Source organism: Panonychus citri, unplaced genomic scaffold (genome assembly GCF_014898815.1).
Source record: "Panonychus citri isolate SS breed McGregor unplaced genomic scaffold, ASM1489881v1 Contig00049, whole genome shotgun sequence".
In the NCBI taxonomy this organism is placed as follows: Eukaryota; Metazoa; Arthropoda; class Arachnida; order Trombidiformes; family Tetranychidae; genus Panonychus; species Panonychus citri.
Window position 1 is genome coordinate 1,110,507 of NW_026515454.1, and position 22,820 is coordinate 1,133,326.

At 29.4% G+C, this 22,820-nt stretch overlaps 3 protein-coding genes across 3 annotated transcripts; 1 reads left to right on the forward strand and 2 right to left on the reverse strand.

The window, feature by feature from the left end:
- The first annotated feature begins 127 nt into the window (after positions 1 to 127).
- Positions 128 to 16,445, forward strand: LOC128385394 (myb-like protein A). Its single transcript, XM_053344250.1, has 6 exons — positions 128 to 368; positions 639 to 901; positions 1,110 to 1,183; positions 1,523 to 3,090; positions 14,051 to 14,331; positions 15,355 to 16,445. The coding sequence occupies exons 2-6, from the start codon at positions 748 to 750 to the stop codon at positions 16,164 to 16,166; spliced, it is 2,889 nt and encodes a 962-aa protein (XP_053200225.1). The 5' UTR covers positions 128 to 368; positions 639 to 747; the 3' UTR covers positions 16,167 to 16,445.
- Positions 16,446 to 16,853: 408 nt separating this feature from the next.
- Positions 16,854 to 17,318, reverse strand: LOC128385558 (protein nemuri-like). Its single transcript, XM_053344430.1, has one exon. It carries the CDS (start codon positions 17,316 to 17,318, stop codon positions 16,854 to 16,856), a length of 465 nt encoding a protein of 154 aa, XP_053200405.1.
- Positions 17,319 to 18,798: 1,480 nt separating this feature from the next.
- Positions 18,799 to 21,872, reverse strand: LOC128385397 (synaptotagmin-4-like). Its single transcript, XM_053344258.1, has 3 exons — positions 20,258 to 21,872; positions 19,467 to 19,587; positions 18,799 to 19,259 (listed from the first exon to the last, which is right to left on the reverse strand). Exons 1-3 carry the CDS (start codon positions 21,503 to 21,505, stop codon positions 18,946 to 18,948), a joined length of 1,683 nt encoding a protein of 560 aa, XP_053200233.1. The 5' UTR covers positions 21,506 to 21,872; the 3' UTR covers positions 18,799 to 18,945.
- Between the last annotated feature and the right edge of the window lie 948 nt (positions 21,873 to 22,820).

Consider the following 22,820-nt stretch of genomic DNA (forward strand, 5'->3'; position numbering starts at 1 on the left):
GTAATTAAACTGCAATTAAAGAGAAGAAAAAAAAATTCTTTCAACGAAAAATTAAAATTCTAAATTACAATTTAATCCGCTTGGTGTCTCTTTCGGTGATCGGTTTTCTTTTCTTTCTTTTGGTTTAGTTTCAGTTTCTCTCTCGATGAGTCAACATTACCTGTTTTCTGTTAACGGAATATAAAGTGAACTGTTTTCTTCTCTCTCTCTCTCTATTAATATAACTTTTAATTTCTATTCTTCAACTTAATGGTGATGACAATTAACTTTAATTCGGTTGCCAATTTATATTGGATTTAATTGTGTTTCTAATTTGGATACTTCCAATCATCTCTCTGTCTTGAAAAGTGATTTTTCTTTTCTTCTCTGTGAGTGTTTTCTTCTTCTATATTGACCTGTGTTGGTTTTTTCTATTCTTTTTTCTTTCTTTTTTCGATCTTCTCGTGGTCATCTTTTTCTACCATCACCTGGATTATTTCTTTTCTTTTTTTCTCCTCTTTTTCTCCTTCTCTGTCTGTGTATCTATGGTGACCACCTTTTTGTCTGTCTTTCTCTCTCTGTGTCACCTAACCTTTAAATTCTCTCCTTAGACCTTTTGTTAATTCTCTTCTCTTTTTTTTCTCTTCTCCTTATAACAGAATTGCATCTTCTCTTCTTCTCTTTTTTTTATTCTTCTTAAATTCTCTTTGGAATTTTCTTTTTGAAAGTTGGTCACTTTTAGAATTTTGTTTATCTCCTTCTTTTGGAATGTTGGTTCAAACTTATCCTCAACTAACATCTTCATCTTCATCACCTTCCATCCAACCACCACATCCACCTACAAATGGGATTAACTGTTCAACTCGGATTGTTCGTCTTCGTCGGGTTGGTAATTCACCATTGGGTTTCTCTATTAGAGGAGGTAATTCAAATGTGTTTTTCTTTTCTAATCTTTTTTCCTCATTCTACCGGAAGTACATTTATCCATACATTTTTCCATCTAAATGTGATTCTCTTTGTCTGTGATAATGTTTTAATTGTTTCCCTTTTTCTTTATTTTTCTATCTCAATTTTTCTAAATTCTCATGTACCAATATCTATAACTTACTCTCTCACCAATCATCACAAAGGTTGGGAACATGGGACAGGAATTTTCATATCGGAAGTACATCCAGGATCAGAAGCTCAATTGGAAGGATTAAAGGTAAACCTTGAAGAGAGAGAGAGAAAAAAATTAAATGCTCGATTAGATTAAGAGAAATTCTTATTCCAGATTATAAAAAAAAGAGACACTTTGTTATTCTCTAATCATTTGGATTAAAAGTTTAACTGTAGATTTTGTTTTTCAATTGGGTCTGTGAAAAAAGTCATATCCATCCTTTTGTTGACAATCTCACGAATAATGTTGATCATAATCATCTTGATTATCAGAATTAATTTTATCATTATGATCTAATTCATTTCTTTTCTCTTTCATTCTTTTTCTTCTTTCTTTACTTTCATTTCTTTCAACAAAACGAAAAATCAATTCATTATGATTTAGCCTGGTGATCAAATACTTCGAGTAAATGGTTTCATCATTGAACAAGCAATTCATGAGGAAGTAATCGCTTTAATCAAATCATCTTCACGGATTACATTAAAAGTTAAATCAGTGGGAATGATACCAATTAAATCAAATCGTTCAGAAACTCTTTCATGGAAACTGGTTGATACTTTAACATCATCATCATCACCAACAAACCACTCCAATGGGAAAAGTTTAACTTCAACAGTCAACAATAATAATAGTAAAAATAACAATAGTGGTAACAACAGTTCCAATAGTAGTGCTGTTAGTAGTTTAAGCGTTGATAGTAACAGTAATAGTAGTGATCATAGTGCTACTAATTTGGTACATCATCCCAATCATCATCAACTTTTACATCGATCTCATCATCATCATAATCATTCACATCATCGAGGACCACCACCACCGCCACCCTGTCCAGTTCACTCTGTAGGTAACTGGTCAACTGGTTCCTCTTCAAAGTCTCCCTCATCTGCACGATCTTCTCTCTCCTCTAGTCGATCATCTGAAGATCATTCTGGTCCAGACAAAGATTTATTCACTTCATACGGTTTAACTCATGGTGATTATATGGAAGCAAGAGTTTTCATTCGTATTGCTCCCGGTCAAGGTTTAGGATGTTCAGTGGTCAAAGGTCCATCCAATTATCCAGGTATTTTTGTACAAACAATTAAAGAAGGTGGTATTGCTCAAGAATCTGGATTAGAAGTTGGTGATCAGATAATCGCTATGAACGGTTTATCCATGGAACCAGGAGATATTGAATTTAATGAAGCCATAGCACGAATTAAATCAGCCTCTCAAATGACCTTAACGGTCCGTAAAAAGTCAGGTCTTTCTCTATTTCAACAACAACAACACCAATCGAATGGAACACCAACAACACCAACAAATGGACTTCATCATTCTCACCATAATAATCATTATCATTATCCTAAACACCGAGTCAAAGCTATAGTCCATTCACCGCCAACTACAACATCAACAACAACACCAACAAAAACAAATGGTACAACTGGAAGTGGCATATCAAAAGCTACAGCAGCCGCTGCAGTAGCTGCTGCCGTGGAGGAAATTTATCACTCTCCATTGTCCAACAATCATCATCATCACCATCACCACCATCATTCATCTGAATCATCTTCAGCTTCCTCTTTCAATGGACCCTCTCGTTTTTATGCTCCCTCGGAACATGATTATTCCCTTTCAGAAGTTGAATCAAATGGTAATGACGTGATGATGAAACTTCCCTTAGAACGTGAATCAACCCCTTCTCCAACAACAATAACAACAACATGTAATGGAAAAGTTGGTTCACCTATGGATAAAGTTTTACTTCTCGATGGTGGACGTCGAGTAATTACCACAGTAAATGACCCAAACCTTACTAATGGTCAAGGACGACATGATGTTTCCGCAGCGGCAGCTTTAATCTATGATAAGGTTCGCCGAGAAGAGGAAAGATTAGCTGAAGAGAAAAAGAAATTAGAATCGGAACAGAAAAGATTACAATGTGAATTAGAAAAGTTGGAAAAAGAAAGGTAAGTTTTAACAAAAAAAAGATAATTCAAAATTATCCTCCATCTTTAATTTTCTATTTACAAAATAAGTTGATGAAAATAATTGGCTCCTTTTACCTAATCTCTATTCATATTGCATTTTAAAAACTCATCAACATCTTCTTGCATCCTCTCTACCTTTAAATGATACCTTCTTCTTCCTCCTCCTCCTCCTCATCATCATCATCATCATCTAAAATTAACCTCTAGTTTTGAAACACAACAACAAGTCACAACAATAACTTTTTATTTACACTAACCATTTGTGTTATGTGTTATCTAAGGTAAAAATCATAGACATGGTTCAGAGATTTTTACTCATTAAAAAACCAGCCCACACCAAAATAATTACTCTCTCAGAGTCCGATGTCCGTAAGGCCATCAACAGATTAGACTAACATGTAACTTTTATTATAAAATAACCTTTTTTTCACAAAGGAGTAGTCACAAAATATCATCATCATCATCATCATCATCTCTTGACAATCATCATTATTTTCATCATTTTTGTTGCTACAAATCTGTTTTCTTTTTTCCAAATTCTCTATCATTTTCATTTCAACCTGCACTCACCATCGTCATTAATATAACAGGTACACACACACACACACAGGTAACTAATCTGAAAACACTGTAGCCAAAATGAGTTAAATGAATGAATGAATTAGAATAGAAATTGAATGAACCTTGCCAAATCCATTCAATGGTTTGCTTTTTGTCAACGGATTTGTGAACACATTTACTATTGTTATCATCATAATTTTGATGTCCAATGTTAAATGTTACTTCCAGTTTTATGAAACCGCCAAATCAACAGTATTGATCATCTTTTGTCAATTAATCTTCATTGTTTTTTTATCCAAAATAATCAACTAATTAATCTTTGTATATCCCTTCAAGGGTAATTTGAATCATCATCAGTTAGAGATGTAGTTTTTGATTACATCTAATAGTATCCAAGGATTTTACTATCAATAAGATTAGATTTAATTTTAATTTTATCAAGTTTTAAGGTTTCATTGGTAAACCATTCAGATTATTTTGATGATAACTTTTGATTAGTTTACAATTGTTATCATGATTGCTTAATTGTCATAATATTTTGACTATTATTGAAATTAATATTATATTAGGTCTTTCAATAAGTCTTGTGCCTAACTATGTTTTATTGTAGATAGAACCAGAATTTAAACGGCAAATTAAAGCCCATAGATTTTGATCGAGGAAAATGAATTTTCACAAAAATCGAGTAACTCAATTTATTTTAAGGTCAAATCAGGTCAAAAGGTATGAGTTTTTCAATGGGAATTTTAACATGAAGGAATCAGATTGAAAGGGTTGAAAACAATGAAAAATTTCGACTTTTTTCAATCAAATCTGAATATTTATCTTAATTGTTCTTTTTCATTCACAATTTAAGATTATTTCGCATGTCAACAAGCAAGCAATGCTAATGGATAAAAAAAATTCTGAATTCTGAATGAATTTAACAATTAAATCGTGATTCATATGAAAAATAGCGGCTTCTAACCTGATTTGACCTTAAAATAAATTGAGTGACTCGATTTTTATGAAAATTCATTTTCCTCGATCAAAATCTATGGGCTTTAATTTGCCGTTCAAATCCTGGTCCTATCTACAATAAAACATAGTTAGGCACAAGACTTATTGAAAGACCTAATATATTTGAATGAATCAGCATTTGATTACTTTCAAATTTTCACTGTTGATTGTTGAACAATTTAAATTGTACTATTATCTGTATATTTAAATGTTTACTTCTGCTTTGTGTCTAAATTGTTACTTTTTTTCTTAGGGTGGAGTTGATATCATTTATGATTGTGTATATAAATATTTTCCACATCATTTCATCACCATCATGGTCTTTTTATCATCAATTCCTTTTCCACTTCCTCCTCAGCTAATCAATATCTGTCTACCATTATAATTAAGCTAATTGTTGAAATAATTAGATGATGATATTTAGTTATGTCACTATTTTATCTTGTGTGTTTCTTTATCGTTATACTTATTAACCAATATCAAAGGTGAAACTCTTACCTTCCCTCATCATTATCACCACAATCATCATCATCATCATTATCATCATCGTCTATCCCTTTCCAATACAATACTTACCTCATCCTTCATCTCCTCCTCTTCATCACAGAATCAGCCATCTTTGAGTCTGATAAATGCCAAACTGTTCATTCAACTGTTCAAGTTGCGCTTCTTCTTGGGTCTTGTTAGTTTTTGTCGTATCTTCCTCATCTTCGATACGTTTCAATGACGATGATGATGATGATTGATAAAAACAAGCATATGTTTTGATCTTGAGATGATTATTGTGGTGATGATGATAAGTAAAAATCGAGTCATGCATAAGAAAAAGATGAGTTGATAATCAGGATGAGGATAATTATTTAAATGATAACAAGAACATGAAGATTCTTAAGCGATAGCAAAAACTTTTGACAAGTTAATCAGTTTTCTTTATTATATTATTGTTATTATTTACTTATTAACTATTGTTCATGATTCTTTTCCATGATAAGATATGATTTCTGAAGGCGGTGGTAGGAGGTAATTTTTTTCTTCTTCTTCATGATAATCAAAATTAGTCTAATTAGTCTCTCATCTTATTATTCAAGGTAATAATAATAATAATAATAATATTCACCAATTAAATTTAATTGTAATAAGTGAAATCGCTAAAAAAACATTTCCATTGATAGATATACACAATATTACGATGAAAATTTAATACATAATAATAGTAAATAATAATCGTCCTCATTCAGATAAGGTTAGGCTTAATTTGTATTGTATTTAAGGGTAGGTGTGCATTGAATTTTTCCTTTCTGTATCATCTTAATCATCATCATCTTCATCATCTTCTTCATCTTCTTCATCTTCTTCATCTTCATCATCTTCTTCATCTTCATCTCTCTTACCTGTTATCATCAAGGCTCATTGAAACTGGTTAAGATTCATTTGTTAATTGATACTCATAATGAATGAATATCTATATAAGATGAATGAATATAAATCCCTTTTCAAACTCTACTAATTACTTATTCGTACCGAACCTAAATTAAACGGAAGAAAGAAAAAATTTAATAGTTATAAAGATGAGGAGGAAAGAAGGTGGAAGATGAGGATAAAAGTGTTAAGAAGCTCATTCGTCTGGTAAAGTGTATCATCATCATCATCATCTTCTTCTTCTTCATCAAATAGATTAGTTACTTTTTAATAATCCAAAGAAACAGGGTCAATATAAGATTAATTTAACCCGAAAAACTAACAATGTTAACAAACCCTTTTCCTCTCAGTTAATCTTAATCTTCAACATCTAATGTTTCATAAAACTTTTTATCATCTCTAATTATCACCATTTGTTACTGTTAATTGTGTGAGAATGAAAAAAAAAGTAAACACTTTTAGATAATAATGATTGTTGATTAAATAACATGTCACCAAATGATGATAATTATTATTATTATTAATATAATGATAACACCAATATATCAAAAAGTGATAATAATAATAATATCTAATTCTTGGGAAATATCACTTCTATTACCTGTTGTCTGTTATATTAATACCTGGTCTGTCCAGTTAATTGTTGATTATTTTGGATTAAGTGAAAATGAATTTTCATTTTATCATCACCATCACCCTTTTATATATAAATCCTACTCATCTTTTATTGTTATTAGATTGAATTCTGATGATGATGATGATGAAGCGAAATGAAAAGTAAATTGAGTTTGAATTGATAACCATCCTCACCCTTAATATATAATGGTGATGATAAATAATAATAATTCATCAATGAGTAATCTATTTTTTTTTTCTTCATCATTCTCACCTTTCATTTTTGAATCAAACTTTTATCATCTTTAAGCTACCTGTTAATATTATTGCATCATTTGTGTGAACTTGTGATGATGATAGGTTTTAATGAAAATAATAATACAGGTAAATGTTATTTGAAAACTTTTACATGAATTTTCAGTCAATTGAATAAGTTTTTTTTTACCTGATGAAAGTGTTGAAAAAATTCAGTAAACAAAATCTACTGATTGTTTCTATTCTTACCTGAACTTACCTGGAATTAGTTTCTACCTATTTTTCATTATCTTCATTTCCTTTTCGAGTTAATATTAATTCATTTTAGATGATAATCATACCTTGAAGGGATTAATTGAATTGAAGAGAAAAAGTTTTTTTTTCTTTCTCATTTACTTACGATTCCATGATAACAATAAAATCACCAAATGATTAATCATATTAATTAAAGATTAAATTGAGAAATTGATTGAACAAAGATTAATATTTACTCTTCTTCTTTTTCTTATTATTAAAAAGAAATGAATTATTATTATTGATTTAAGTTTCTTTTTAATTGTTACTATTATTGTGTTTTTATGTGATGATAAATATTTTTGCTTTTCCGTAAATATTATCAACAGTTATTGTTTTAATTGTTGTTTTCTCTTATTATTATTGTTTGATTAGTTAATTAATTTCACTTTTATCCCAAATATTATCAAATTATCATTATGATTTGATTTTCTCAAGAAAACAAATCTCATCATTTGTCATCTTCATCTTAGTTTATGTAAATCTTTATTATTATCATCATGATACGTGAAGATGATGATAATCTCATGAACAAGAGATAACCTTCAAAAAGATGATGATAATGATGATGATGATGATGATATTTATGCTACAATGAGTCCTCATCATTATCATGTTACCTGTAAAGGTAACAAAAGGTATATGATAATTTTTGTTTCATCTCATAGAGTAAATTGTTTTCCATCATAATAATATTAATTATAATAATAGTAAATGTTGAATAATTAGTAAATTGTTATATTATGAATGAGAGAGGAAAATATTTCTTACCTTTTTTTTTCATAATACTATTTACTTGCTGATTGTTGATGTTGTTTTTGATGATGATGATGATGATTAGATAAATTGGATCAGGTGATTAAATTGTTTCATATTTGTTTCTACATTTGAATGTTTATTAAATTGTCCAAGTGATTTACCTGTATGTTAATTGGGTGTGGTTACATTCCATTCATATTAAGTCACAATAATAATAATATTAATTGTTGTATAAAATTATTATCACCTAAACCATTATGATGATTTACTTAATTGTAATTTTCATTTTCAATTCTTGAGTTACACTTACAATCATCATTAATACACAATACAAGTTATGATAATGAAATAATAATAATAATCATCATCATCATCATTTTCTGTATCAAACAATAAGCATTTACCACCTACAATAATATTTTAATTATCCCATCATTCAGATGATAATTATTATGATTAATCTAATTGAGTTTCAAATTTCTCTCCATAAATCACAAAAAAACTTTTACTTTAACTTACTCATCAAGGTTAATTTACAATTTAGTTAATTATGTCAATACCGTTAACTTTTTCCCGTTGTTAACTATTGACATTTATTAAGACATAATACAACAATCAAATCAATGTTAATTTAATAATCTAAATATTTATTAATCTCAAGTAATCAGTAAACAATTATACTCCAATTGATTGTTAATAATCTCACACACACACACACACACAAAACCAAATTGTTGATTCAATAAATTTTATTTAATCAGCTTAATTATTGACGTAATTAAATACTACGATATACATACACATAACCATTGAATTGACATTATCATCAATTGAATTATTTAAATTAAATGAGTTAAGTGTGGTGAGAGTTTGTCTGTTAATTGTATCATTTTAAAAAAATTCAATTAACTTTTAAATTGTTAAAATCAATTCATAATAAACTAAGTGACACATTTAATCAATTTACTGTCTATCAATTGTTGAGATAAATATTGATTTAAATATTCACCTAAACTTTGTACTCAAGACCTAATTTATCATGATTAACATGATTCCATATGAATTAGAGGAACTGAGAAACAAAAACAAGCCTAATCTAAATCTCAAATTGGATTAACTCTGATTAACTTGGGTTACCAGTTTAAAGAAGCATCCTAATTATGTATACAATCATTTATATGAATATAAATTTACCTGTAATGTTGATTTATATAAATACTTGATTGCTTGAGTTACCTTGCGACTTATCAAGTAAACCTTAAAAGGATTACCTGTTTAACTGATCCATTCACTGAAAGGGTTTCCTATTCGCTATCTAATTGGTATACACTAGTCACCCAAATCTTTTTTTTTCTTTCAGGTAAACTTACCATGAAAACCTCAATTTCTAGTATGTAAGTTAATTCAGTTAACAGTTATAAATATTAATAGAAAACTTTTGACAACCATCAAGTGAATACCTTTTTTAACAGTCAAGCTATTCAATCATTTTAAACTGGTAAACAATCATCAATAATCAATTGATTTTGTTTGAAAAAAATCGTTTTAATTGTTTATTCAATTCTATTGATATACTTATGTAATATTTACGTATTAATGTTGTTGTATTATTATTTATGTTCCTGATTCTTTAAATGGTTGATTAATTGGTGTCCTGTTTTTTTTTTAATTTCTGACAATTTGTTTGTTGGTGTTGGCCCTTTAATTTGGGAGCTTGTGAAAATGGGCTCTTGATTGTAATTAAGATGATACTGATGATGTTAGATGAGAATTGGGATAAAAAAAATTCCCATTGGATGGATAATCTCAATGTGAAGAGATGATTTCATGCTTTTTTAAACTTGATTTGAATTCCATGATTAGTCAATCCAAGTAACAATTAGTTGATTAACCGTTTTTCTTGTTTTTCATGTGAGAATCACATAGAAGAGTCAATTACATGAATTAACATTTTCTCTTGACTCAATCTTTTAACTAATCTTGTTAAACTTTTTTTTCATTTAACTTTTGAAGATCAAGAAACAATCATGGAAACTGATTGTTGGTTCATTACCTTTTTCTTTTATTTCAACTTAACTTGTCAACAATTAACTGATAATATGGTTGATTGATATACTTACTATCATCCTCTTCATGATTACCATGAAAAGTTTGAACAATTTCATTGTTTACCCTGTCACATGATTCCATCATTCTTGTTATCATCAGCATCCTCATCATTCACCATCTTTATCATCAGTTGCCGATAAAATTTTTCCTCTCTCATCATTTTATCATTGCTACTGATCAAAACTTTTCTTCCTCCTAGTCATCATTATCATCATCATCTATTACCACTATCATCATTATTATCAGCTGATCACAATTGTTTAATAAGACAACAACAATAATCAAAAAGATGAAGAGAGAAAAAAAAACTTAATTGATGATCAAGAAAATCCTATTTTTAAAACTTTGATTCTATTTCAACCTCTTTATTATTGTCAGTTTAATCATCTCTCACTCAGTGATTGAAGATAAAAATGAAATCAACATGATGATGATCATTATTATCGTTTAGTGAAAAATATCCGGAAACGTTTATATTAGATGACGATAATGATAATAACCATCATTTTTGGATGATAAACTTTAACCTTCCATGTGTTATTGACAATCTAATCAGAGAACAGCTCAATTAAATGATGAATGGACATTTAATTCATTTAATGTAATAATAATTGTTGCTCTTATTACATACTCATGATTTACACTAATTCCCATGAGTTTTTACAATGAATACATGATTAGCGTGTATTCGTGATTATCATGATTGTCATTTAGTGTTTTTTGTTCTAATCATTTTAATCTGTTATATGATTATCATAATAATCATAACGATGATGTGTTGAAGCCTCAGCTAAGTTGTTAACAATAGCACAATTTAAATTACCAATTTTGAATGTCATTTCCAACCTGATGATAATCAAATTGTTTAAATATCATCACCACAACTCTGATGATCTTAAATTATTAGTGAGATGACCATCTTATGTCCAGTACTTAACATTGACCCTTACCTGTACTCCCTTTATCATCACTCTATCAGCATCTTTATCATCTAATATTACCTTATCCTCTTGAGAGAGAGAGATACTTATTAACGATTATGATACTATCTTTAAGCTGATTTCTATTTGTGATGTAGTCTAAATAATTAGTTGTGTGACCCTTTTGTCCAAGAATATGATCTGGTCAAGAAAAAGTGATGAGTCGAGGAAAAAAAAGAGAAATAAACATTTCCATCATCTTCTCATCAATGATGATCATCTTCAAAGATCATTAAAGTTCCCTGGTGATGAGAAACTGATGATAATGATGATAAAGGTGGTTAAAAAGTTAATTTAAGTGCTAGTGGTCAACATGATAAATGTAAACACAATCATCAAAGATCCTGTTATGATGTCCAGTTGTGTGTTTCAATTGTTTATCACGAGAATGACAATTTTTCATGATGCTGATCTGATGATGATGATGAATTCACAGTAATGATAAACAATCATCAATGAAACTTTACAATACTATAATTAAGTTAATAAACACTTTAATTTAAATACAGTTACCTAAATTTTTTAATGGTCATCCTACTTGATTGACCCTTTGATTTACATGTTATTGTTTGTTTTTGATGTTGATTAATTCAAAAATGAGGAACCTTTTTATTTTCTTGTCTTTGATTGTGTGTGTGTGTTACCTGTTTTTTGAAACTATTTACTTATTATCCAGTTAATTGTTAGGTTAAATTGCTATTAGATGATATAACCTTTATCACAATTAAACTGTTAGAATCAAATTGTGATTTATTAACATCAATTGTTGCCTCTCATTGACTAGCAGCAGTTTTAACTGTTGACTTGTTTGTTTCTGATTGTTGTATTTACTTTGCCTGATTGTTATTCAATTATACTGAATTAAATTAATAATAATTGTAATTAGAGTTAATGAGTTAAAACGTGTTAGCCTTTCATTAATTTAAACTGTTTCCTTTTACTTGATTGTTAAAACTTTTACCCAAATTACAATTAAATCAACAATCAACGAAACAATTGATGATCAAAATTTGAGACAATTTGATTCATCAAATGTTGAATTAATTAACTTATTTAGATATTTGATTTAAGTTTGATATACAATATAATAAGATGAGTAACTTTAATCAACTTTATCTTCTTATACAATAACGTTTTTAATTGTTGTATATTTTTGATTGTTTTTAAGATTCTGTTAATCTAATTAGTGATTTAAGTTAATTTTAACTTTATTTTGTGAGGTGGAAACAAAAATCTGACACTTTCATTAATTAATCTTCACTTTTGTTTTTCATTTTAATTGATTATAATTATAATTATCACTAACTAACAGCAAACTATTGTTTAATCAATTGATTTATTTTCTCACATCCCCTTGCTAATCAATGATGATCAGTTAATCATGATACTGATCAGAATTAAAATTGACCTGTTTCCAATCTTTCAGGCTTGATTATGATTGAATCTTTAATCATCATTAGGTGAGAGTTTTATTGTTGGAAAAAGTTGTCTTGTCATGTGAACAATTAACTAAAATAGGATTTGGTTAGTTAGTTAATTTTTAATTAAACTTTTTAATCGCGATCGCTTCTTGATTACCTGATGTGTGTGTGTACACTTTTGGATGATGATGTTACCTTTAAATGTTCACGGCTCATGCCAATGACACGGACTTTTCATTCATGTTATTTGCTGATTATTAGGCCATAAAATGATAACCAAGTTGTAAACAAAAAAAATTATATTATTACTTTTAATTGTGATGTAATGTAATATGTATAATTTCAAGTAGAATCACAATTTAACCAATTGTTGTATTAGTTATTATAATTGAAACACTTTGAATCATTTTGCTACAACAATTTAAAGTGTATCAATGACAATCAACACAAATCAGTATCACCTTTTGATTTTTTTTTCTTGAAAATTACATGTTAAATAAATAACCATGATAATAGTTAAATCTAATTGTTGTCAATTTAGTTAACTATTATTATCAAATTTGAATGGTTAAATTATCATCAAATTATTGTGTTCATAGGTATGTTATGTGTTGTAATAGCATTTGGCCTTAATTGTTGCTGTTGGTTGAAAGTTGATTATGATTAATCTTATGTTGAGTGTATATTGATTGTTTAATTGTGATGATCGCCCAATTAATTGTAATTAATCATTATTAGAATGATGAAGAAATTTGTTTTCTACCATCAAATATATTACTTGATAATTGGTAATTTTGATGATACATCTCTTCAATCATATTGTTTGATGTTTTGTCAATGTTTGGATGGTTTTTTAATTGCTGATAATTAACTTTAATTTGTTTCAAGTTTTCTAAGAAAATTAATTGTATTAACTAATTGGGTATTTCCATAAATGACTCGATATATTTAATCAAATTTGATTGAAAGGTGGGAACAGAAAGTGAAAGGTTTTGTTTTCATCTCAATTTAAACCCGGAAGTTTTTTTCATCTCATTATTTTAATTGTTGAAGATGATTAAGCTTTCTCGGTGTGTTTACAATTAATCATTGTTAATTATTAATCAATTTTGCTGAGCAATATGTTAGTGTGATAATCATGATAAATGTAATTACTCATTTTTACTAAGACAATGTAGTTTACCGTTGTGGTTAACTAATTGTTGTTATAATCAAATTGAGTTGTACAAGTGATTGAACTTGTTTGTTAAAATGACATTTACCATTGGTAACAATTAAACTGGGATAAATTAATTGTAGGACAGATTGTAAGCTGAATAATTAACAATTAATGTCTAGCTAGTGAATTATATCAACTGTCACAATTAGTTTTTTTAATTATGCAATATGAATGAGATGTGTAATATAATCACAATGATTTTGTAGTTTATTGAATTTAGAGTTTTAATTGTCAATAACCTGATGCAATTTAATATATAAATTGTTTGATCTAATTGTTGTTATTTTCTTCGTATTTGTTATTATTAGGAAACAATTGGAAAATTTGAAGCCACAAGACGATTCCAAATCAATCTCATCTACAAGTACGATCTCCGGAAGCGGAAATCCATCGATTTCTTCATCAAATGGATCAAATTCACAAATGGGTTTTCTCGATGAGATTAAAAAATTAGCGGAAAAACGAAGCTCAGAAAATGGCCTGATCACCGATACACTTAACAAAACTCGAAACCTCGAGAAAATGTTAACCAAAGGCCCGAAAACAAGTTGTATCTCAGGCCAAGATGATGAGAACCGAAAGCGACACGGTAATGTTCATGGAACTGTTGATTATTATCATTATTATAATGTTCCAACAATTAACTAATTGGCAAAATCAATTTGACAATCATCAAGTTTCTCATAGAAACAATATTAATAGTAACAGCTCATTGAGACACTTAATTGTTGGTCATATAAATTGCAAGTTTGAGCAACAAGATTAATAGTTTTTTTTTTATATATGAGAATCAGGAATTAATTGTTTACCTGTTAATTGTTAACTCAATTTAGTAGTTGATTATTACCTTTTTGAATGAATGATTCATTGATTGATAAGAAGCTTTTTATTATAAAAGGTAATATTATATTGATTACTTTTTTCTCGATCAACCTCTTAATTGTAATCTATATTTTAATAATGATGGTAAACAATTTAATCTTTATGCTGTTTAAATGATTACAATTAATCCTTGAAATTTAATCATAACCGTTTCAAATTGTTGTTACCATATTAACGGTAATGTTTTATTGTTTTTAGTGGTTAACAAAAGTGAAATTAATATTTACACTAATTGAGATTTAGATAAACTTAATGATCAACCTTGATCAAAGAGGTTGACATTAAATTGTTAATTGTTGATTGTTGAATCAATTTCACAGGTTACCTTTTGAATCTCCCATTCAATAAATAATTATTACTGTGGTTTTAACAATTAACTTTGATTGTGTAAATATTACAAGATCGTTATTAACGTAATGTATTGTTTACCTGTTGATCATTAGTATTGTTTAGATTTCTAATTATTCATTATATTAATAGTAATTACGATAACTTTTAAAGTAATTTACCGGTTGATTATTAACCTTGATTTGAGATTTAATTGTTTACAATTGAAATTGTTAATGGTGATGATTATTTTAATGATTGTTTTCAGTCGTTTTATTTGATTGATTTTCAAATTTTTGTCAATTATTAATTGTTACTCTCTTATATAATCTATTCTATTCTTGAATTGTTATTATCCGAAATGATTAATTATTTGTATTTCTTTCTGTTTTTAATCATTTAGAATTGTTAATGGAAGAGTTTAGAGCTGCTCATTCAAAAATGTTCGGATCGGGAGAGAGAAAACTTCGTGAAGTGATCAAGAGTAACGGATTAATCAATGGAAACAATAAAGATGAGAAATTATCATCTAATCAACAGATTAACGGAAAAACTAATCAACAAACCCAAGAATCAAAGTTAAAACATTTAAAATGTGAACCAAATGTTATCAATGGAAACGTAACAAATGGACAATCAAACCATTCAAATGATAATAATCACCATTCAAATAATTGCGTCACCAATAATAATAATATCATCAATGGTCATCATTTACAAAACAATAATAAAAATAAGCTCATCAAGGGTCCAGTTACTTCAACTAAATCAATACCACCTCCTATTCAACAATCAATTACCAATTCAAACGGGGAAACAGTGACCATCCTTAGGACCACGAGTCCATGTAAAAAGTTGATCCCACCTCCGGTTCCGGTTAAAAAGGCCTCAAGCAGTCCGATAGTGACCATATCAAGCTACGAATCACATAATTCCTGTAAAAATAGATTCCTAATTAATAACAGTAATCATACTGACCAATCTAATGGTATTGATGGACATGAGAATGAGTCATCTAATCATTTTAATACTAAATCAAATTTGGTTACTGTTGATGGTAAAACAATTGTCGGTGTTGGAGATGAAAGAAATGAAATTATAACCAATGGATTAACAATTAACAATGAAATTAACAAGGAATCATCAGCAACAATATTAACAACTTCATCATCAACGGGAACAAGACCTGTTTCAATTAAAATTAATTTACAATAATATCAAATTGGGTGCCAACAATTTACCAAAGGAGAGAGAGAGAGAGTTGATTTAATTTGATTTTTTTACCACAATCAGAAATCAAAGGCTTATTATTTACATAAATATACAGAAATATCAATCTAATTGTACATTGATTATTATTATTATATATTGATTTTAACTTAATTAACAACTCTGATTTGTTTCCATCAATTAAGGTGATTCAATTTAATCATTTAAATTGTTTCACTCTAATTGTAACTGTAATTGACTTTTTAAACACTAATTCATGATTAACTTTTACCTTAACCTTTTGTTTTATCAATGTTGATAATTAGTAAATATAAATTGTTAATTTTGTTCCTGTTAATTTGTTGAAAACAAATTGAGAAGGTAAAAGTTGATTTTCTAATCATAGTAACAATTATAAATTGATTTTAATTCCACTTTTAATATATATACAACAATCAAAGAAACCAAAATAAAAATCATTTTAATTAACGAAATAATTTTGACAAGAAAAGCTTTGAGCTCATTTTCTCAATTTGTTTATTATTATTCTGTTTCTTTAATTGTGATTAATATGAAGAGGATTAGGAGGAAATTAAGAGTTGATTAAATGATGAAGAGAAGAAGAGTAATTATGTTTTTGTTGATTTTTTCCAAATTGTTCCAAATCGTTGGACTTGATTGTTGAACTTGAATTCATTTTGGAGCTCGAGATTTGGATCGGGATTTTCGTCCTGCACCTCGGCCTCGACCTCGGCCACGACTTTTTCCTCGACCGGCTTTCTTACCCATCGCCGATTTCCCCTTCATACTTGATTTACGACCTTTGCTTTTACCACCACGAGCCCCGCCACGAGCTTTTCCACCTCGTTTTCGTCCACGACTTGATGCTCGAGACTTACTTCCACCGGCATCCGACATTGATGCTTTCGATCGAGATCGAGATTTAGATTTACCTTTGCCGACCTTTGATTTAGATCGGGAAGGACGACCACCGACCTTAGATCCAGTATCGGATTTAGATGTAGCACTTGAACCAGCGTCGGAAAGTCCACTCGAAACGGCGGAAACTTTACTTTCAGCACCTTTGTCCATGTCGGAAGCGGAAGCCTTACTTTCGGCCTCTTCGGATTTCGGTTTGGCTTCCTTTTTAGCGACCATGATAACAATTCAATTAATCAATTAAGATCTTTAAACTTTAATCCAAATTGGAAACAAATCAACACTTAAGATTTAAACACAATGTTGATTAACCAACAAACAATTAATCAATGACGAGATTTTTAATTAACTTGGATGATCAAATTGATTCTTATCATCATAGGAGGACAATTAATTTTCTTGACCATTGTTTCATTGTTGTGGTCAATCAATATAATCAATAATTAACAATGGATCAACATTTTTACCTTTCAACTGATTTATAATTTAACAGCAACAATTAACAACCATTGTTTCATTTTGATTAATTTTGATTGATTGTTGGACAAACATTTAGTTAATTAGTAAAATGAAATTGTTGTAAATGATAATTGTTGTCAATTTTTTGTTTTGCTTTCAATTTGATTCACAAATTGGTTCGTTGTAATAATTAATTGCTCCAAGTTGATTGTAATCAATTAGTGTTGATTCTTGTTGTAAATTGTAATCAACATTGATGATCGTTGATTCAGTTTCCTGGTCTTTTAAATTAATTTGGAAACGTTTATCTTTCATCCTACGATTTTGGAACCAAACTTTAACCTTTCAAATGATTTACAAGACAATTAGTTAATCATTAAGGTAAGAAAATCTTTAATTACTAACCTGACGTTCAGTTAAATCAAGAGCCATCGCAATTTCATATCTTCGTAATCGAGATAAATAATTTTGTTGATTAAATTGATTTTCTAATTCACTGATTTGATCTTTGGTAAATAATGTCCGCTCCTTACGATTAACACAATTAGCATAATCAATTTGATTATCACCATGATTAACAAATTTACTCCGGCTTCGGATTTTCATTGTAATTAATCAAAGTAACAATTTAATCACAGTTTATTCACGGGCTCACAAATTAATTACACTGGAAACTTGGATATCATTGAATCATCTTAATTAAGTTGATTGAATTATCAATTAAATGATGAACATTAAGTTAATCATTTCAAACATTTATTGTTAACCATTGGGCAATTAGTTGATAAATGGTGATTACTTTTAGTTTGATCAGTTATTAAATGGGCAAAGTTACATAATTTTGAGTGATTAACCTTGAGTTTTGATTGGAAACATTCAAACTAATTACAATTAATGATTACAAGTAACAATCAAGCCTAATGATTAATTGATTATTTCCGTTAATCAAGTGAAACAAAAAAAAAATATCTTCATATGGTTAAGTCATTAAGATATTTTCTGTTGGTTAACAATTTAAATTGCTATTTTTTTTAAGTGTTGATTGATTGAAAACATAAATTTCCAAGCAATTAACTAATTGTCAAATGTATCCAAGTTGAAATATTCCTTGGACATTATAATATCATTAGGAATGATAAATTGATCGATATAAAATCTAATAGAATCTTTGAAAAATTAAAATATTCTTGATCGATACAATTAATATAATCGATTCATTAGTTAATGGTAAAAATTAATATTCGAGTTAATTAGAAGATGATTTAATTACAGTAAATTAAAGGACAATAAGAAATGTGAAAATAGCTTTTTCTTTTCTCTTAAATTGAATAGTTTGTTAATCTTTCTTGTTGTTTAATCTGCTAATCTGTTAATCCCTAATTGAGATTTAGACGTTCCTGTTAAGCGAGTGCCATTTAACAATCGGATTTGGACTCGATTTAATCATCTCAGTCCAATGAATTGCACCACCGGAAGAGTTACAATCGCCAAGACAAATTTTACCGAAATTGTGTCTCGTGTTCAGGCCAATTGAGGTTCGACCAACTAAGGTGATTACAATGTTCACATTGTCGATCGCAGTGTCTTTGATATGGACATGGAAACTGTCGTTAAACTCAATCGAGGAATAAGCTTTTCGTATTGGACTCTTTTTGCTTCCAATCCTTTTTTTGCCCAAAAACAGGGAAACTTTTGGATAAACTAAATGGAAGAAGAGGAAAAAAGCAATCAATTCCAAGTTCGATACCATGAAAAGTTCATTGGTTGTTACTGAAATTCATTCGGATATGGAGGTAGTTGATTTGTACTTCGATTTGTTGATTGTTCAGCTCAATCAAGATCACACAAAGTTTTCCTCCCTCATTAATTATTGATTCTAATCAATTACCGGTTAATATTAACACTCACCTGAGGTCACATCTTTAACGGCTAATCCTCGAGCCTTCATAACGATCAGTGTCAATGTCGCTTCAGAGGCTCGATAACATAACGAAACTTGTAATTCACCGGGTGAAGTTGCGGTTTTTTCCTGGAATAATTAAAGAGAAACAATTGAAAAAAACCGAAACAATTAGTTGACATTATTATATAATCTAAACGTCAAGTCGACATTTAAATATTATTTATCTAATCGTCTACCTAGAAAATTTATTCGTCAACAAGATATTACAATTCTTGGTGTTGGAAACAATTTACTAATCAGCTTGTTAATTGTAATTCATGCGAACCTGAATATTTGATTAATTGTCTATGGAAACCTAATAATAAATTGTTACCTTGCAATCGTTTCAATGATAAATTAACATTGACATTAATGAAACAATTTTTTCTCTCTCTCTCTGATCATCATTATAAACGTTAATTGTTTTCCCTCTGTTAATTAAATTTGTATATTAGATGCAGATTTAACTATTTATAAGGTTAACAATTAACCATGAACCAGATTAACTTTCAAAGGTGAAATTGTTGATCAAAATTCAGAAGAGATGAAAAAGTTTACAATTAATCAATCATCTGATGTGGTTAATTTGGTTAATTGGATTTACTTGATTGTTGGAAAATATTAATTTCCAATCAACTGATTGTTTACTTATGATGTTAGAGGGAAAGTTGATTCAGATTCTTTCAATGTAAATGGTGACATTTAATTGCGTCGTTAATTGGGTTTCTATTGTTATGATTATTATTATTGTTCTTACCGTTGATAGAGTGCAAATTATTTCATCGGTGATTACGTCGGAACTGAGGCCATTTTGTATTCCCGATTGGGTCAAATTATAAACACATTGACCGATAAAATATTTCCTCGAGAATCGATCATTATCAACAATAGTGATCTTTAATTGGATCTCATCTAAATTGTCCTTTCGAGCAGGGAAAACGAAAAGTTCATTGAAAACCGGATTACGGGTGTTCTTGTGGACTTTGGTCAAAAATTTAGGATCATTAAAGGGTAATAGTGTTAATTTAGCTGATGGATTAAGGTGCGATCGTTTCTCACTATTGGGAAGATCAGAGGCCGAAAGTAAGGTTACCAATAATCGCTGTCGATTTAGATTATAGTGAAGGACGAAGACAACTCGACCGATCCATTTATCTGAACCTGAACCCGGAAGTGGTCCTGAGACTAGACCATAATTACACATACCAGTTGCACCCTTTGAACCATAAAGGGGAGGTTGAATGTCGTATGGAGAGAGGGAATAGTTTTGTCCAGTGTTGTGCCGTTTTCGAGGTGATCTACCGGAAGTTGATGATAGATACTCTCGATCGGAACCTGAAGTGAAAGGAAGACAATCAGAATCTGTAAATGAATCATCGAAAGATGAACATGATAAAGTTCCGGGTACAGTTATGGTTGGAACCACGAATTCAATTGAATGGGAAGGTTTTATTCCAAGGGCAAGGGTCGAACGAGAATTTGAACCAAAAGGTGAAAGTGATGCTTCCGGGGTCAAGTGTCGCAATTCACGTAGTTTACGATTACGTTTTCGGACTCGCTGATAAACGAGGGTAAAGAGAAGGACAATAATCATAAATCCAGTTACCGATAAGATCCAAGCAGCGTAAGGGGAGGTTAACCATCGAGAAGAGGTCAAGTAAGTGACCGATGGAAAAGTGGACAAAGATGAGCCGATTATCGTTGGATGAGCGCTACTATTGGTGTTCGGTGAGACCGATGGATGAGAAAGTGAGGAATCAATCGAAGAGACAACTTTACTATTAGCATTAGAATCTAAAGATGAAGAGACAATCGATGATGAAGATGAAGATGAAGATGATGATGACATCGAAACATTTTCCGTCGCATCAGTTGCGACAAAATTAGAGGTCGATATTGTCGCTACATTAGAATCAGTTGAAACGGAACCGGTACTTGAATCAATCGACGGGGGAGACTGATTCAGAATTGGAACTTGATTTGGTGATTGATCAATTGGGTTCATTATCACGAATTAATCAGATACATTTCTTGATGAATAATCAAATTGTTAATTGTCCGAAAAGAGTAAAATAAAAACTAAAAGTGATTCTTAATTAACAATTTATCGATTGATGTACAGATTGGGATGAATTATTGACACACCGGATATTGAACCTTATCCACTTCTTGACTTAATTGTTACAATTATTGATTAAGGTCAAAATGAACAATCAATTTAACCAACACGTTCAAAAACAAAGTCTCAAACTGTTGATTGTATTAATTATATCAAAGGAAATTAAAACAATCTGGGAAAACTATCAGGTTCCAATGATAAACACTGAAAGTGAAAAGGTTTACCTGTTGTAATTGTGGGAGAGGATGAGAAAAGGAAGATAAAGAAAGAGGAGAAAGAGACAAATAAATACAATGGAGGTAATAAGCAGCTGAATTGTCATGAAAATCATCATGAAAAGAGAGAGAGAGAGAGAGAGAGTATTAAAAACGACTCACTTTTTGTAATTCTCATCAGTGACATCAGCAAGATCCACAGTTCAATCAACATCGTCATTAATTGTTGTTTAATTAGATTGTTCAATTTACAATAACATTAATCAAATCTTTTCCAATCCGCGAAAATGAATCAAATACTGAAACTCATACAATTTAGCAAAACAATTTAGTAATTATCAAGAATATCTTGGAAACCGTTTTAAATATTTACTATGAGAAAACATAAATTATTATTATTAAAAAGTTAACTCCAATCAACCAAAATCCTATCAATTGGTTTATAATCAATGTTAATTGTCAATAATTAAACGACATGAAAATTATTGTTTCCAATGACAATTAAAGTTATTACAACCAATCATTAATCAATTTTATTGTCATGTTATTTAATTAGAAGCAATATTTTTACAGCTTTTAATCAACTCTCTTAATCAATGTTAACAACAATTATTATCATATTGATTGTGTTAATAAAGCAACAATCAATAAATTACATCAACCGGTAACCATCATTTTCAACAATTAAAACTGTGACCCTTTCGTTACCCTCATAATTAACTGATTAGTTAATCTAATCTTTGTCCTAAATACGTTCAATTCCCATTGAAACAATTAATAAATCGCCACCGTGTCCTAAATTGTATAAACATAATCAATTGTATCATCTTGAGTTTAAATCACTGTAATAAGATGATCAGTAATCATAATTAATTGTTCACAAGGTGAGAGAGCATCAATTTGATTAAAGTAAAAGGTTGATAAACTGTTCCATTGGTTAATTACAATTAGTTGAACAAAAGACAATACACTCAATAAGGATAATT

What these genes read in the sequence shown, in the direction of transcription:
- LOC128385397 (XM_053344258.1), bottom strand. Translation starts at nt 21,505, where the DNA reads ATGAACCCAATTGATCAATCACCAAATCAAGTTCCAATTCTGAATCAG. An exon ending in TAATTTGCACTCTATCAACG is followed by an intron (nt 19,588 to 20,257) that starts GTAAGAACAATA and finishes TAATTATTCCAG; the next exon opens with GAAAAAACCGCAACTTCACC. An exon ending in CGTTAAAGATGTGACCTCAG is followed by an intron (nt 19,260 to 19,466) that starts GTGAGTGTTAAT and finishes TCTTCCATTTAG; the next exon opens with TTTATCCAAAAGTTTCCCTG.
- LOC128385558 (XM_053344430.1), bottom strand. Translation starts at nt 17,318, where the DNA reads ATGGTCGCTAAAAAGGAAGCCAAACCGAAATCCGAAGAGGCCGAAAGT.
- LOC128385394 (XM_053344250.1), top strand. Translation starts at nt 748, where the DNA reads ATGTTGGTTCAAACTTATCCTCAACTAACATCTTCATCTTCATCACCT. An exon ending in GGGTTTCTCTATTAGAGGAG is followed by an intron (nt 902 to 1,109) that starts GTAATTCAAATG and finishes ATCATCACAAAG; the next exon opens with GTTGGGAACATGGGACAGGA. An exon ending in CTCAATTGGAAGGATTAAAG is followed by an intron (nt 1,184 to 1,522) that starts GTAAACCTTGAA and finishes ATTATGATTTAG; the next exon opens with CCTGGTGATCAAATACTTCG.